The sequence below is a fragment of the Rhipicephalus sanguineus genome, chromosome 1 (genome assembly GCF_013339695.2).
Source record: "Rhipicephalus sanguineus isolate Rsan-2018 chromosome 1, BIME_Rsan_1.4, whole genome shotgun sequence".
Classification (NCBI taxonomy): Eukaryota; Metazoa; Arthropoda; class Arachnida; order Ixodida; family Ixodidae; genus Rhipicephalus; species Rhipicephalus sanguineus.
Window position 1 is genome coordinate 282,137,435 of NC_051176.1, and position 13,348 is coordinate 282,150,782.

A 13,348-nucleotide genomic window follows, 5' to 3' on the forward strand; every position below is an offset into this window, starting at 1 on the left:
CGGCGGAAATCACTCCAACAAGCAGTTTTTTTTTGGGGCAACTGCGATAAAGATACGGTTGCGCGCAACTACAGAAAAAAAAGAAAAACAAAAAGGGTATCATGTACATAGCGACACCTGGGGATAAGCAATGAACAAGCATTTCTTTTAATATATGAGCTTTCGGATGGGCCAACAGCAAGATGGGCTGCTTTCCGACGGCCTGCTGGCCACCCCTGCTTTGGAAAGTGGAATGTGCTTGGAAATCTCGCTATCGGATTGCTCGTGAACAACAGCGGCGCGTGTCGCAATTTTGCGGCTCCGACCACCGCTCACTTGTGCTAATATTTTTTCGTTGAGACTGTACATTGAAAAACCATAAAAAACCATGTCATGAGGTGACAGACTCTATAAAATGTCATAAGTAATAATTATGTGCTGGCAGAAAAAATGTACACATGACAATGGTGCAATGAATGCCTTCATCAATTTCTTCCTACCACCCCCTACACTGCAGCTACCACTTCAATCACAGCATTCTCTGCATACTGATCGCCAGGTGACTAAATTTTCCATTTTAAGAAAGCAAATTGTACTTGTCTCACTCTCTTTTTTTTCTAATCGCAGGGGTGAAACAGGGTAAATGGGTTTGGGAGCAGTCCTTGGAGCAGGCAAAAGTGCCTTTTGTAGCAGGCTCGGAGCATCCAGAAAGACATTTTGGAGCAAGCTTGGAGCAGCCAGAAAGGCTTTTCAAGCAAGTTTGGAGCAGTTAGAGAGAATGTTCAGAGCAGATGTAGACCCTTTTCACAGCACTTGTGAAGCAACATTTGTCCAATGCTGCGTTTGGCAAAAACTTAGCTAAATTGTGCAATTGTAGACTTATTTAGCTATGCACAGCCGCCCATTTTTTAAACCTGATCGCGCGAGCGCCAATTGCTGAGTAGATAAGCGCCGTATAACGGAGCACAGCGGCGAAATTAGCTAAATTGTGCAATAGTAACCTTATTTAGCTACGTACAGTCGCCCCTTTTTTAAACCTGATCGCGCGAGCGCCAATCGCTGAGTAGATAAGCGCCGTATAACGGAGCACAGCGGCGAAATTAGCTAAATTGTGCAATAGTAGCCTTATTTAGCTATGTACAGCCGCCCATTTTTTAAACCTGATTGCGCGAGCGCCAATCGCTGAGTAGATAAGCGCCGTATAACGGAGCACAGCGGCGAAATTAGCTAAATTGTTGTACAGCCGCCCATTTTTAAACCTGATCGCATGAGCGCCAATCGCTGAGTAGATAAGCGCCGTATAACGGAGCACAGCGGTGAAATTAACAGTCCTGTGCACCTGTCTTTGCTAGGCTGTTCCGGGAACCGGACACCAGCCTCGCTTCTTTTAGGCACCGTTACCGTCATCCTTTTTTTTTTTCTGAACGCTGCCATCAAATTATAAAACAAGGCCACGTGGTCATGCATGAGATCGATGAGATGTGAGATACACCCGCTGATTATACTACGTACGTCTAGCACTTTTTCCTTTTTCCTGTGGCGCAGCCCTTTCCTGAGGCAAAAAAAGATATCTGCCAGTGCAAACAAAACAGAGAACAAAAAAGCAGGTGGATTAAGTCCATTTCACATAACAGCCTGGCAGACGAAGCTGCACCGGACTGTTCACTGTGGACATGCACATATTCTCGATCATTTCCCCGCTGCGCTCCATCATACGGTGCTTATCGGCTCAGCGGCCAACGCTTGCACGTTCAGGTTAAAAAATGGGCGGCTGTACTCACGCTCGTGTTGTCCTTTTTATTCTGTTTTATATAGTTCGTCTGCCAATGGCTGCAGTCATGCTAGGTAGTACAATGCCCGGAGAAATATGCTCATATCCTGGAAGTTTTCTTCTAGGTTAAACTTCTCCAGAACTGCAAAATAATTCTGGCGTTTTGTTATTGCGGTACTACGCAATATTGGACGCAAAAGACCATTCTGCACAATAAAGTCTATTTTTTTCATAAAAAAGACACTTTGGTGTAATTAGCTTATAATAAGCACACATGAAAAAAGAAAGAGAAAAGGACAGTGCTTGGTCCCAACTAGGGTTACCAACCGTCCCTGATTTTGTGGGACTGTCCCGACTTTTCATACAGTGTCCCGAGTCCCGCACTGTCCCGGTCAGGACAGCTATATGTCCCGGATTTGTTCCGGACCTTTCAGTTAGAAATTTTTGTGATCCAACACACACCAAACAACACGCATCATGCTACGGAACTCGAAGTTTGCACGAATCGCACGCACGAAGCAATGTTGCTGTGGCCGCAAGGGGCTTTAGCCACTTAAGCTAACATCCGCGTGTAGTGCGACAACTTTTACGAGTACATTCTTCAGCAAAAAAAAATGTTGCAAACAGCACATAGCCAGCTGAAGTACCACTTCAAGAGGCCGCAACAATAAAAACAATAGATTTTGTCTTAAGAGACAGATTTTGTCTGCACGATACCGCAATAAAGAAAACTGACTTCGCTGGCTCCCTACGTTCGTGCACGCTCCCCCCCCCCTACCTACCCTCGCTTCTTTGAAGAGTTGGTAACCCTAGTCCCAACACTCGTGAAACCTCCGTCCCTTTCTATTTTTTTTTTCTTCCGTGGCGCGTAGCGCCTGTTAAGCCAACCTCCATAGCCGATCACAGCCTTGATCAAACCGAAACTACAACCGTTTCGATGAAACCGAAAACACGATGTTTCAGCCAGGTTTTTAGGCACAGGGCTTGATGGCTGTTGCACCTTGCGGCTAAATTTGGGTGCTGCGGCACAGTAAGGCACTGATAAACGAGTTTGGCGCAACAAGGGTGGTTCAGCGCAGGATGGCGCAGGTAAACAAGTTTAGAGCACAATGGCGCAAATGGCGCAGCTGTTCCACCCCTGTAAATGTCAACACATGGGCACGACAGTTTTTTTATATTAAATAGCTGGTATCATTACACTCAGGTATATTTTTATTTTTGAACCTGTGAAAATTTGGTGCGCATTAAATTCAAGTAAAAAAGGTAATTTTTTTTTTTGGATGGTACCAGAGAGTCATTGTATGAGGCGGGGTCGACATGGAATTGCATTGTATAATTAAGGTTTTTTAATGCATTATTTCTATGGGGGTTTTGCCGGGACCAAACCAATTCACCGTAATGGGTTGTTGCATGACCAGGGGACGTATAATCGAGGTTCAACTGTACTGGGCTGGAAGGCGTGTGAACATCAGACCACAAGAACCCCCCTACACAGGCCCTTTACATGATGTCAGACATCACACTGAATGTGAGGTAACGTCACGAAAAAAAAATATTGTTCTTCAAATTAAATGTAAATGAAGTCCCAGCTGACAGCACCTACATAATTTGCAGGTGTCAATGGGAACAATGAAAGCTCACTGAAGGCGTGTACAGTATGTACGACACACAAATTCCTTGCACAGCATGCGGCAGCAGATGCTGCCCTGTTGGAAGTGGCATACATACTGCCCCACACACTTGGTGCATGCTTTCATATGGCATCTCTCACCTTCCTAAGGTTGTTGCATCTGCAGTAAGAAGGGGTGATCTTGAACTGTAGCTGGCCAGCAATTTGGATAGGCAGGCATAAGGATAGGAGCAGCAGTTGTGGTAGAGGCCAGTTGAAGGTGCTGCCAAGTTGGTGCTCAGCAAGTCATTGTTTGTACATCCCTCCCACAAGCTGGTCAGATTAGTGCCAAACAAAGCCTTGAGAAGCTGCGTAGTATAACCAGAGAATGGTCAAAAAAGCAACTCCACTCTTGTGTGTTGTACGCAGAGCATTAGATGAATGCTGCGCAAGAACAGTGGCAATACAAGTTGTGCGAGTGCTACAGTTGTGTTGTCAACGCAGTGCAAGGTGATTAGACAGAGGATGAGCTAACTAATAGCTGTACAAGAGGTCCTCACAGAAATGAGGAATATTAGATGTAAAATGGAACACTAGGCTATAATAGAATGAATGTGATTTTACTTCAGCATGATGAGCACTCGGTAGCGGCTAGTCTTAAGAAACAATGCACAGGTATGCGGAAATAGAAAAACAGAGTTAACCTATGATGCTTATCATAAGCCTTAGAAGCCGCTGCATGCTATTAAAGACCAAGCATGTGCAGGTACTAGGCGGTTAGTTGCTCCGAAAAAAAATGCACACAGGCATTTTGGTATTATCCTCCACTGACATAACATGCTGAGAATAAAATCAGATACGGAAGTACAAGAACAAACTGCTGCCACTATTCCTGGTTCCATCAGCATAATGTCAGAGTTACATCTGTGGTGCGATCTTGTACGCGTTACAAAATAAACACGGAGGCGTGGCATGACAACCAGCCGCACGTGCCCGCACGCGATTGGCCAATGCAGAGCGGTGACGTCTGTCGCGGTTCAAATGGGCCATTCGCGTGCGGCTGGATGTAACGCCACACCTCCGTGTTTATTTGGAATGCGTACAAGATCGCACCACAGATGCCATTTACCAAATCCAAACTACGGCATGTTCACAAAGCTACGTGCAATATGCATTGGCAAATCACCAATTTAAATAACTGCATACTTTTGTGTAAGATAAAAAAACTATATTTATATAGATCGGAATCTTGTATAAGGTGCACTCTTTCCTTTATTTTCTAAATATGGGTCTGGATTTTCATGCTATATGAACCCAGTACACACAGCTGGAAAACATGACAGGAAAGCAATGCATTGCCTGAGCGCGAATTTTGTGACAATGTGTACACAAGTCAATGAGCCTTCTGATGACGATCAACTATGTGAGCAATAAAGAGACTAAGCAGGAGCTTGATATGTTGCATACATCTTAATGCACCATGCCAATAACATGTGGAGACAATGCACTGAATGTGTGTACAGTTGAACGCACTTATAACGATCCCATATATAATGATCTATCGGTTATAACGACCATAGTTTGGTGCACTTATGATTTTCCTATGCTACCTATTGAAATTGCGTCCATATATAGCGAACATCTTTCAAAGCGTCTGACTTTTACAACGAACACTTCATACACAGTCGAGGTAAAAAATATGGCACATACGAAGTGAAAAAAGGTTAAAATAGGCCTTCTAAAGCATGAGAGAGGCGTGTGCTCACGCGTCCCCTGCTCCAGTTTACTCGCGACGAAGATACCCTAGATCGGCGAGCATTGCATGCTGATTTCGGACGCTGCGAGTAAGGTCACTCACTTTCCAGGCATTTCTTCAGTGGAAGAATGGCAGTGGGGAATAAAAGTCACAGTTTCACCGCAAAGGCGATGCAATGAATGCGATAGCAACACATTGTAATGTTACACGAAGTGAGGCTGGCAGCTAACTGTTTTGTATCCGGTCTCGCGTAACTACAAAACGCTTGTGTAAGAGAATACGGCCGCTTCAGGGAGTGACGCTCTCCGCATAGTCACTTCGCGTTGAGAGCGCAGCACGTAGAAGGGTATAGGAGCCACCTTGCTGTGATGGCTTTCGAGATAGTGCGCGCGCCAGCGATCGCGACGACCGCGCCCTTAGATTCAAAGTTCAAAGTTGCTCCTCGTGCGACACTCCCCACGCCCCACGCTTGCGTCTTGGCGTCTTTTTTCATGCTCGTTAAAGATGGGTGGAGGTTTCCTGTCTGCTTCGACGGCAGGCCTTCGGAGTGGGGTTCGGAGTGGGGTGATGTTATCGCATGCACCCTTGGATCGACGGAAACGGGATGGCTCGTTTGATCTCTGCTTCGGCCGCGTTCGTCGCTCCCACTCGCGCGCTTTTAGCAGTGGTAGAGCATACAATGAACCGGGGGGATTTTATCGATTTGGACTTCATACCGGAAGGACATGACGGCGACGGCAAAAACCCGTCGAGACTGTCCATATAATTGCTATCGCAATAAAAAACATGGCTGATCCCTCTTTCATAGGAATCGGTATAACACGAAAGTGAAATGTGTCTTCACAGGGGTGGTTGAGCGTTTATTGTGCATAGTTTCGCCACAAAGGCGAAGGAATGAATGCTACAGCAAAAAATTTATTGTCACACAAAGAATGGCAAGCAGCTTGAAACTTGCAGCACGCTCTAAAGCAGAAAGGACGCACAAAAAGAACATACACAGGATGAACGCGAATTAACAACTGTCACAATTGTTACTTCTTTGTGTGTGAGCAGCGCACTCCTTTCGGAAATGCGGCCGCTGCAGCGAGCGAAGTGACCTTCGTGCTCTCTGTAACGTCAACGGAAACTTGCGGTGAAAGCACAAGAAGTACAAACTGCCCTTATCACGAGATAAGCGCGTGCACACGAGAGACACCCCCTGTAGAGGCACACTCGCATTGCAACACGCGGGGTGATGAGCTTTAAAGCGTGCCCTCCACGCCTGTTGCACCATCTTGCTAGTGATAGCAAGAACACAGAAGCCACTGAGCTCTGAGTACCACCCACGGTAAATGGTGTATATAAATAGCTCGCCGTTAGTAAGCTGACGGATAGTAAGCCACTTACTAGCCATTACTAGCCGGGCTAGTACCAACTCTTCAATGAAGCGAGAGTGCGGAAGGGTGGGAAGAACGTGCACGGCTGACGGTTAGTAAGCCACTCGGCCACAGAGCTACGCTCTGTGGCCGAGTGGCTTCGTGCCACGCACTGCGGAGCGAGGAGTTGTAGGTTCAACTCCCAGCAACGGAACTTTTTCTTCTAGTTTTTTTTCTTTGCCATCTGTTAGTGTATATTTTACAACGTCATATCCGTGACAAAAATACATCAGTGGAGCTGTGGTGGGCCCTGGCATAAATCCCTTTCGTGTTAAAAAAAAAAAGAAAAAGAAATAGGAGGCAGCATGAAGCTTTCTGGGGGGCTATTTTGTACGCCTTCTGTCACAGAACGGAGGCGGGACCGAACGGAAGAACGAGAGGGAGCAAGCAGCCAATAGCTAGCTAAGGAATTTGGGAATGTCTTCAGCGCACGAAAAAATATGAAATTGTTATAACTGAACATTGATATTGTCTGACATTGTTTTTCAAAGCTTTAAACTGAAAAACGCGATTACTTTAACAATTTATTTGTGTTAGCATGTTGACATGGCGCTAGGAGGTGTCACATTCTCGAGAGACAGTCGATAGTGGCGCTGGCTACCACGCTGTTCCAACCAATGCTTCTAGTATTTGTCCACTTGTAGTAATATTTGAACAGCGCCAGCACTCGAACCGTTATTCAAACGAAAGTGCCGCCGGAACTCCTTTTCAGTCATCACCTCAACGCATGCTCTACCTCGGGGCTTCGTTTCTGTGACTGCAGCAGCCACGAAATGGCATGAGCGAGAACAGAGACGCCATTTTCGCAAACTGTCGCAAAAGGAAGATTACTGAATACCAGTCAGCGCGTGAAGCCGCTCTTCCTCGCCTCAGGCCACGCGCATACGTTTCGATCCAATCCAAGTTGTCCAGAGACCATTTTGTATCCATTTTTGTCGATAGAACGGGGAGAGGAGGTCGACGGAACGAGGTCTCCGGCCGTTCTGTGGCTATCACGTGACCGTTCTATGGCTTTTACAGGCTATTCTCACGTCTTGGACCGTTAAACAATGCATAATGAATTTGAATTTGAATTGAGCCTCGACCAATGCCGTGCAGCTCATAGAACGCTCCGCCTCCGTTCTGTGACAGAACGCTTACAAAATAGCACCCCTGGTCAGCTTTTCGCACGGCAAACTTTTCTGGTGCCGTTCTCTGCGGCTACGACCGCCTACGATGAACCTGCGCCTTGAAACGCAAGAAGTCATCAAATCCAACAGCGATGACTGCGATAACTTTTCGGCACATCAAAGTTCACTGTGTCGACGCCATAATGTGCCGCAAAATGTCTTTCATCTTTTCAGTAATGGCAGAGACCGGTTGATCAATGATTACGACTTTCGCGCGATTGCGGCATTGCCTTTACGGATAAGCATCAGAAGAGAACGAAGGCGATGTGGCGGCCGGCGATGAACACGCCATTATGACTTATCACTGACAACCTTATCACAGTCATCTGCAGCTATCTGCGCGGCTGCACATGTGGCGTACACTGTTCGGACTGATGACGGTACAAGCAGTACAAGCGCGATGCTGCTGTTCGCAAGTTCGCCGCCGCCGCGCCGTGCGAGATAAAGAGCGCGTCGCTTCGTGGAAACGAAAGTAGCTCGCTGGCGTTGAGCAGCACGGGCACCAAGAGGCACGTTCACTGAGAAACGTCGATGCACTTACAGCGAGCGGACACTTCATGTTTTATTAGGCGACAACACAAGCGCACCGTGTCTCGTCGTGCAGGACTGGCAGAACATCGCGTAAACGTAGAGTGCGCGTTACTTGCAAAATGCTGGTCTTCGCCACGTTGAACGAACAGGCTACTCGCTGCACCTGTGCACGGTCTAAAGTGAAGCGGGCACGAAGAACGCACAAATTCGCGTAATACAGCAAGTGGCCCAGCAGTGATGGCATGAGCCGTGTAGGTGATGCGCTGCATGCAACTAGCTAGGGATGATCGGCTCCACGTGGTGGTACTGTGGTTCGGTAAAACGGTGTCAGTTCACTGCAAAGGCAGTTTAATTCACTCGTGCACGCAGCGGGCGTCGCTTCACAAAGCGAAAAGGCTTAACGTGACACCGGAGGGGTTGTTAGCACTTTTCAATAAAAATGCACAGAAAAAAAAAGCGGCTTCGTCGCTAAATGCACGTTTTTTGAGGGCGAGTCCGTTTACAATGCACTACTGATATAACGACCATCTTTTGCGGCACTTTCAAGTTCGTTATAAACGGGTTCAACTGTATATGAAAGGGCATGCAGCCCATGTACAGACTAATTACTTAAATACTTTGTTCTCAAACAGTGACACAAGTTCACAGGTGAGACCCTTGTGCAACATACAACAACCTCGTACCTTTTTGTCAGCCATACAACATTTCAGTACTTTCCTTCCTTGTATACTGATTATTGCAAATATTCATCTGATGCCACCCATCCACTATCCAGGGGCTTTTGCAAAAAAACTGCAAGTTTTTTTTTATATAATATGAACATTTTTATACAGTTTATATGAAAATTTCATATGCAGGAGCCCATCCATGTTTCGCTGTATCCTCCTTCGTTTAGAACTTTAGATTCACAGATTGGAGTCAGTAAACTTAGGATCAATTAGCAAAAATAGCGAAATAAATGCACATGAATACTTGTTAAACACTTACACAACCTAATTGCATAAATAATATATATTTTATTTGGAGTAAGTACATTGAACATCTGCATAATTAATGCATCAAATAGCAACAATTTCTACCACAATACAAGCTAAACTAGTTAAATAAAATTACAACACATAAAATAATATCTATTATTAGTTAGCAGTAAACTAGGATCAGCACAAGATAGAATAAATTATGTAAGTTGAAATGTGTTCCAAAAAGCAACGGGTGAGATGATGATGATGACAAACTTTATTTATGTACAGGCAAAGCTCCTGTGGATTGCCCTGTAGGGGCCTTGCTGATGGTCGGGGCCCTTAGTCCAGGGCTCCGCTGGCTCTTGCCATCCACTCTGCTCTCTGAACGAGCCTGATCTGGTCGTCGAGGGCCGGGCTGGACAGCAGTGCCTCCCATTGCTCACATGAGGTGTTCATGTTGTGGTGTTCGAGGTCGTGTAGTGTGCACTCCCACGTAATGTGGTACAGGGTTGGTGTGGCCCCGCACCATGGGCATTCATCCCTGTAAGATGTGGGGTGCGTGCGGTGTAGTGTGTGTAGGTTTTTGTAGGTTCCGGTTTGGAGTCTATGCCATGCAGTGGCCTCCTTCGTCGCAAGCTTTTGATGAGGTGGTGGATACCGTAGGCGTCGCCCTCTGTGGTAATTCAGTATTGTGGCATACTGGAGGTCAACTGGCTCCGGGTCCGCTGCAGTCGACGTAAGGAGCGCTTGGTTGTGTACGAAGCCTCGAGCTGCCCGGTCGGCGTGCAGGTTACCCGTGATGCCAGAGTGGCCTGGTATCCATATGACGATCTGTATGTAAAAGTCGTCCTTGCCTTCCCTTGGTATTTGTGCGAGGACATGTGCCGCAGGCACACCAATTCTGCCCTGCAGGAAGTTCCTGCAGGCCTGCTGGGAGTCTGTGAGTATTGTCAGCGGCTTGTTTGCATGCAGGCCTTCGCGAATGGCAAGTGCGATGGCCAGCTCTTCGGCTTCTGTGATCTTGCAAGGGCGGACAGATGCTCCAGAGGTTATGTGGCCTCGGCGGTCGCATACCACTGCCACTGCTCCTTTAGTCGTCGTCCCATACAAGGCAGCGTCCGTAAAATGGGCTGTAGTTTGGAATCGATAGGTTTTCTGGAAGTATTGGGCCCTTGCTCTCCTTCTGCTACTGTGTAGGTTGGAGTCCATGTTGCGTGGAATTGGGGCAACGTGATAGCCCTCCCGGACATGACGAGGTATCTCGGAGGTTTCCTGGGCTCTCGTTGTCGAGGCTTGGAATCCTAGGGTTTTTAGGACCTGCTGGCCCGTGCGAGTACGCTCAAGTCTCTGTTGTTGTGAGATGTGAAGGGCTTTGTATAGAAGCATTGGAACGCTCTAGTGGGTCGTCCTCTCGAGCGCCTCCTAGTGGGTCGCCCTCTTCGCCTCTTCTCGGAGAGCACGCCCCTCGTGCTCGTGAGAGTCTGCGAGTCTGCGCTCTGTCGTTGTGCATCGTCGCCGTCAATCCCTCCGTCAATAAACGCCTTAACAAAGTGGTGGAGAGTGCTGTACCGTCACTGCAACTTCGGTCTCCATTCGATGCCCCTGGAGCTTCGATCCCATACCGTGCCATCTACCATGCCGCAAGACGCCGCTCAGCAAACGCCGCCTCCTGCTCCGACCGCTTGTCCCGGTGTCCCCCGCATCCGCGACCCTCCTGTCTTCACCGGCGCGGATGGCACCGACGTGGACTGGCTCGCGATTTACGAACGGGTGAGTGTTCCCAATAAATGGGATGAAGCAGGCAAGCTGAGCAACTTGGTTTTCTACCTCGCGGGTGTGGCAGGCATGTGGTACAACAACCATGCATCCGATTTCCGACGTGGTCCGATTTCAAGACTGCCATCGTCGACGTGTTTGGCCGCCCTGCCGTCCGTAAGCTGCAAGCCGAACAGCGGTTACGTGAACGGGCACAACAGGCCGGTGAATCGTTCACGAGCTACATTGAAGACATCCTTGACTTGTGCAAAAAAGCCGACGCGAGCATGCCGGAGTCTGACAGAATCAGGAATGTTATGAAAGGCATCGACGACGATGCCTTCACCATGCTGCTGGCCAAAAACCCTCGCACAGTGGCAGAGGTCATCACGCTGTGCCAAAGCTACGAGGAGCTGCGCCGGCAGCGCTTGATGACCTGTCGACCGCCATCACGCGATGCTGATCTCGCGGGCTTGTCAGCCATTTCCGACCACTCCCCCTTGCTCGCCGAAATCAAGTCGTTCATGCGTGAGGAAATTGCCCGTCAGGTCTCTCTACTGGCTTTCGCTCCACCGCAGCATGCTGACCAGCCGCCAACTGCCCTTCTGCCTCCTCTCCGCCGAGCGATTCAGCAGGAAATCGCAGAGGTCATTCCTGAATACCACCAACCGCCGCCAGTGCATGCACCACTAAGCTATGCGCAAGCTGTAGCCAGGTCGCCCCCAGCGATTCCTGTGGCTGCACCGCGAAGTTACGCCGAAGCCGTCGTCAGACCCCAGGCCTTCAACGCGGCTGTGCCGCCTACGTACGTCGACGTCGTCCCCAGGCCCCGACTCCTGCCCACAATGCCCTCATATCAGCAGCCATCTTGTCCATCCCGTTCTGCGACATGGATGGGGCCCGCGAACCGCTGGCGCACTTCCAACAACCGCCCCATCTGCTTCGCGTGCGGTTGCGCCGGTCACGTCGCACGCTACTGCAATCGCATGGAGCCGCCTCGGGTCGCATCAGCCCTCCCCAGCCAATCAAGCCGACCTTATTATGACCAAGCGCCGCCTATGTCACCGACGTCCCGCCCCGCAACATCAACCCGCCGGTCACCGTCTCCACGACGTCGCTCACTGTCTCCGATGCGGCCACGTCCGGTCTCACGTGACCAGGAAAACTAGTCGTCGCAGTCCACGAGGCAAGGGCTGCGACGCTATCGAACTGCGAAAGCCCTCAGCGAAGCCCATCGAACGTGATAGACGTGTTTGTGGACGGTGTTCGCGCATCTGCCCTTATCGACACTGGAGCCGCCGTATCCGTCATGGACGCCAAACTTAGCCGATTACTGCGAAAAGTGACGACGCCACTTTCCGGTCTCTCCCTCCGTACAGCCAGCGCCCAAAGTATCCACCCTGCAGCGGTGTGCACCGCCCGCGTCATTATTCAGGATGCTCTCTACGCCGTCGAATTGATCATAATTCCTGCCTGCTCTCACGACGTCATCCTAGGATGGGATTTTCTCTCCCTCCACGACGCTGTCATTCATTGCGCACCAGCCGAAATAGAGCTCTCACCGTTCTCTAATTGGACGCTGGCAGACAATCCATCGGCTGCGGGCAAGGTACATGTCAAAGACGACACCAAGGTGCCTGCCAACTCGTCAACGGCGGTGTCAGTCTACTGCGCAAGTCTCTCCGACTCTGTTGCGCTCCTCTCGCCATCTGACCGTGTTTGCACGAGGAAAGGCTTGCTGGTGCCTTTCGCGACCGTGCAAGTCACTCAGGGCAGCACCTCTATTTTTGTTATCAATCCATCCCCGTACAGTGTCACGTTGGTGCAAGGGGAATGTCTCGGTAGCGTGGAACCCCTTGAAGACGCACAAGTTATGGACGAACCAGATGAAATGCACTGCCACAGTTCCAGTACGCTCGGCGCTGTTTCCACATCTGGTTCATCACCTGCTGATGTATTTGGTTCCTCCATTGCTGACAACCTTACGCCAGTCCAGCGTTCCCAGCTTCTGGGCCTGTTGAAAGAATTTCGCTCTTCTTTCGATGTCGCTCAAACTTCTCTCGGCCGCACGTCCGCCGTTACGCATCACATCGACACTGGCACCCAGCCGCCACTGTGGCAACGTCCATATCGCGTATCTCCCAAAGAACGCCGTGTAATCAACGAGCAAGTCGACGAGATGCTTCGCCGCGATGTTATTCGACCTTCTAACAGCCCCTGGGCGTCTCTTGTCGTTCTTGTTGCGAAGAAGGACGGTTCTGTGCGGTTCTGTGTGGACTACCGATGACTTAACAAGATCACTCGCAAGGACGTGTATCCACTACCGCGAATAGACGACGCGATTGACAGCCTGCAAGGAGCAGAGTTCTTTTCATCTCTCGATTTGCGCTCAGGGTACTGG

General features: G+C 49.1%; 1 protein-coding gene across 1 annotated transcript in view; it reads right to left on the reverse strand.

Annotated features, from left to right (window-relative positions):
• The window catches only part of LOC119379130 (huntingtin), a 196,346-nt gene that overhangs the window by 101,411 nt on the left and 81,587 nt on the right, over positions 1-13,348 (reverse strand). The window contains exon 24 of the mRNA XM_037648317.2: positions 3,522-3,727. Within this exon, the coding sequence (XP_037504245.1) occupies positions 3,522-3,727 (206 nt within the window). The remainder of the gene's footprint in view (positions 1-3,521; positions 3,728-13,348) is intronic.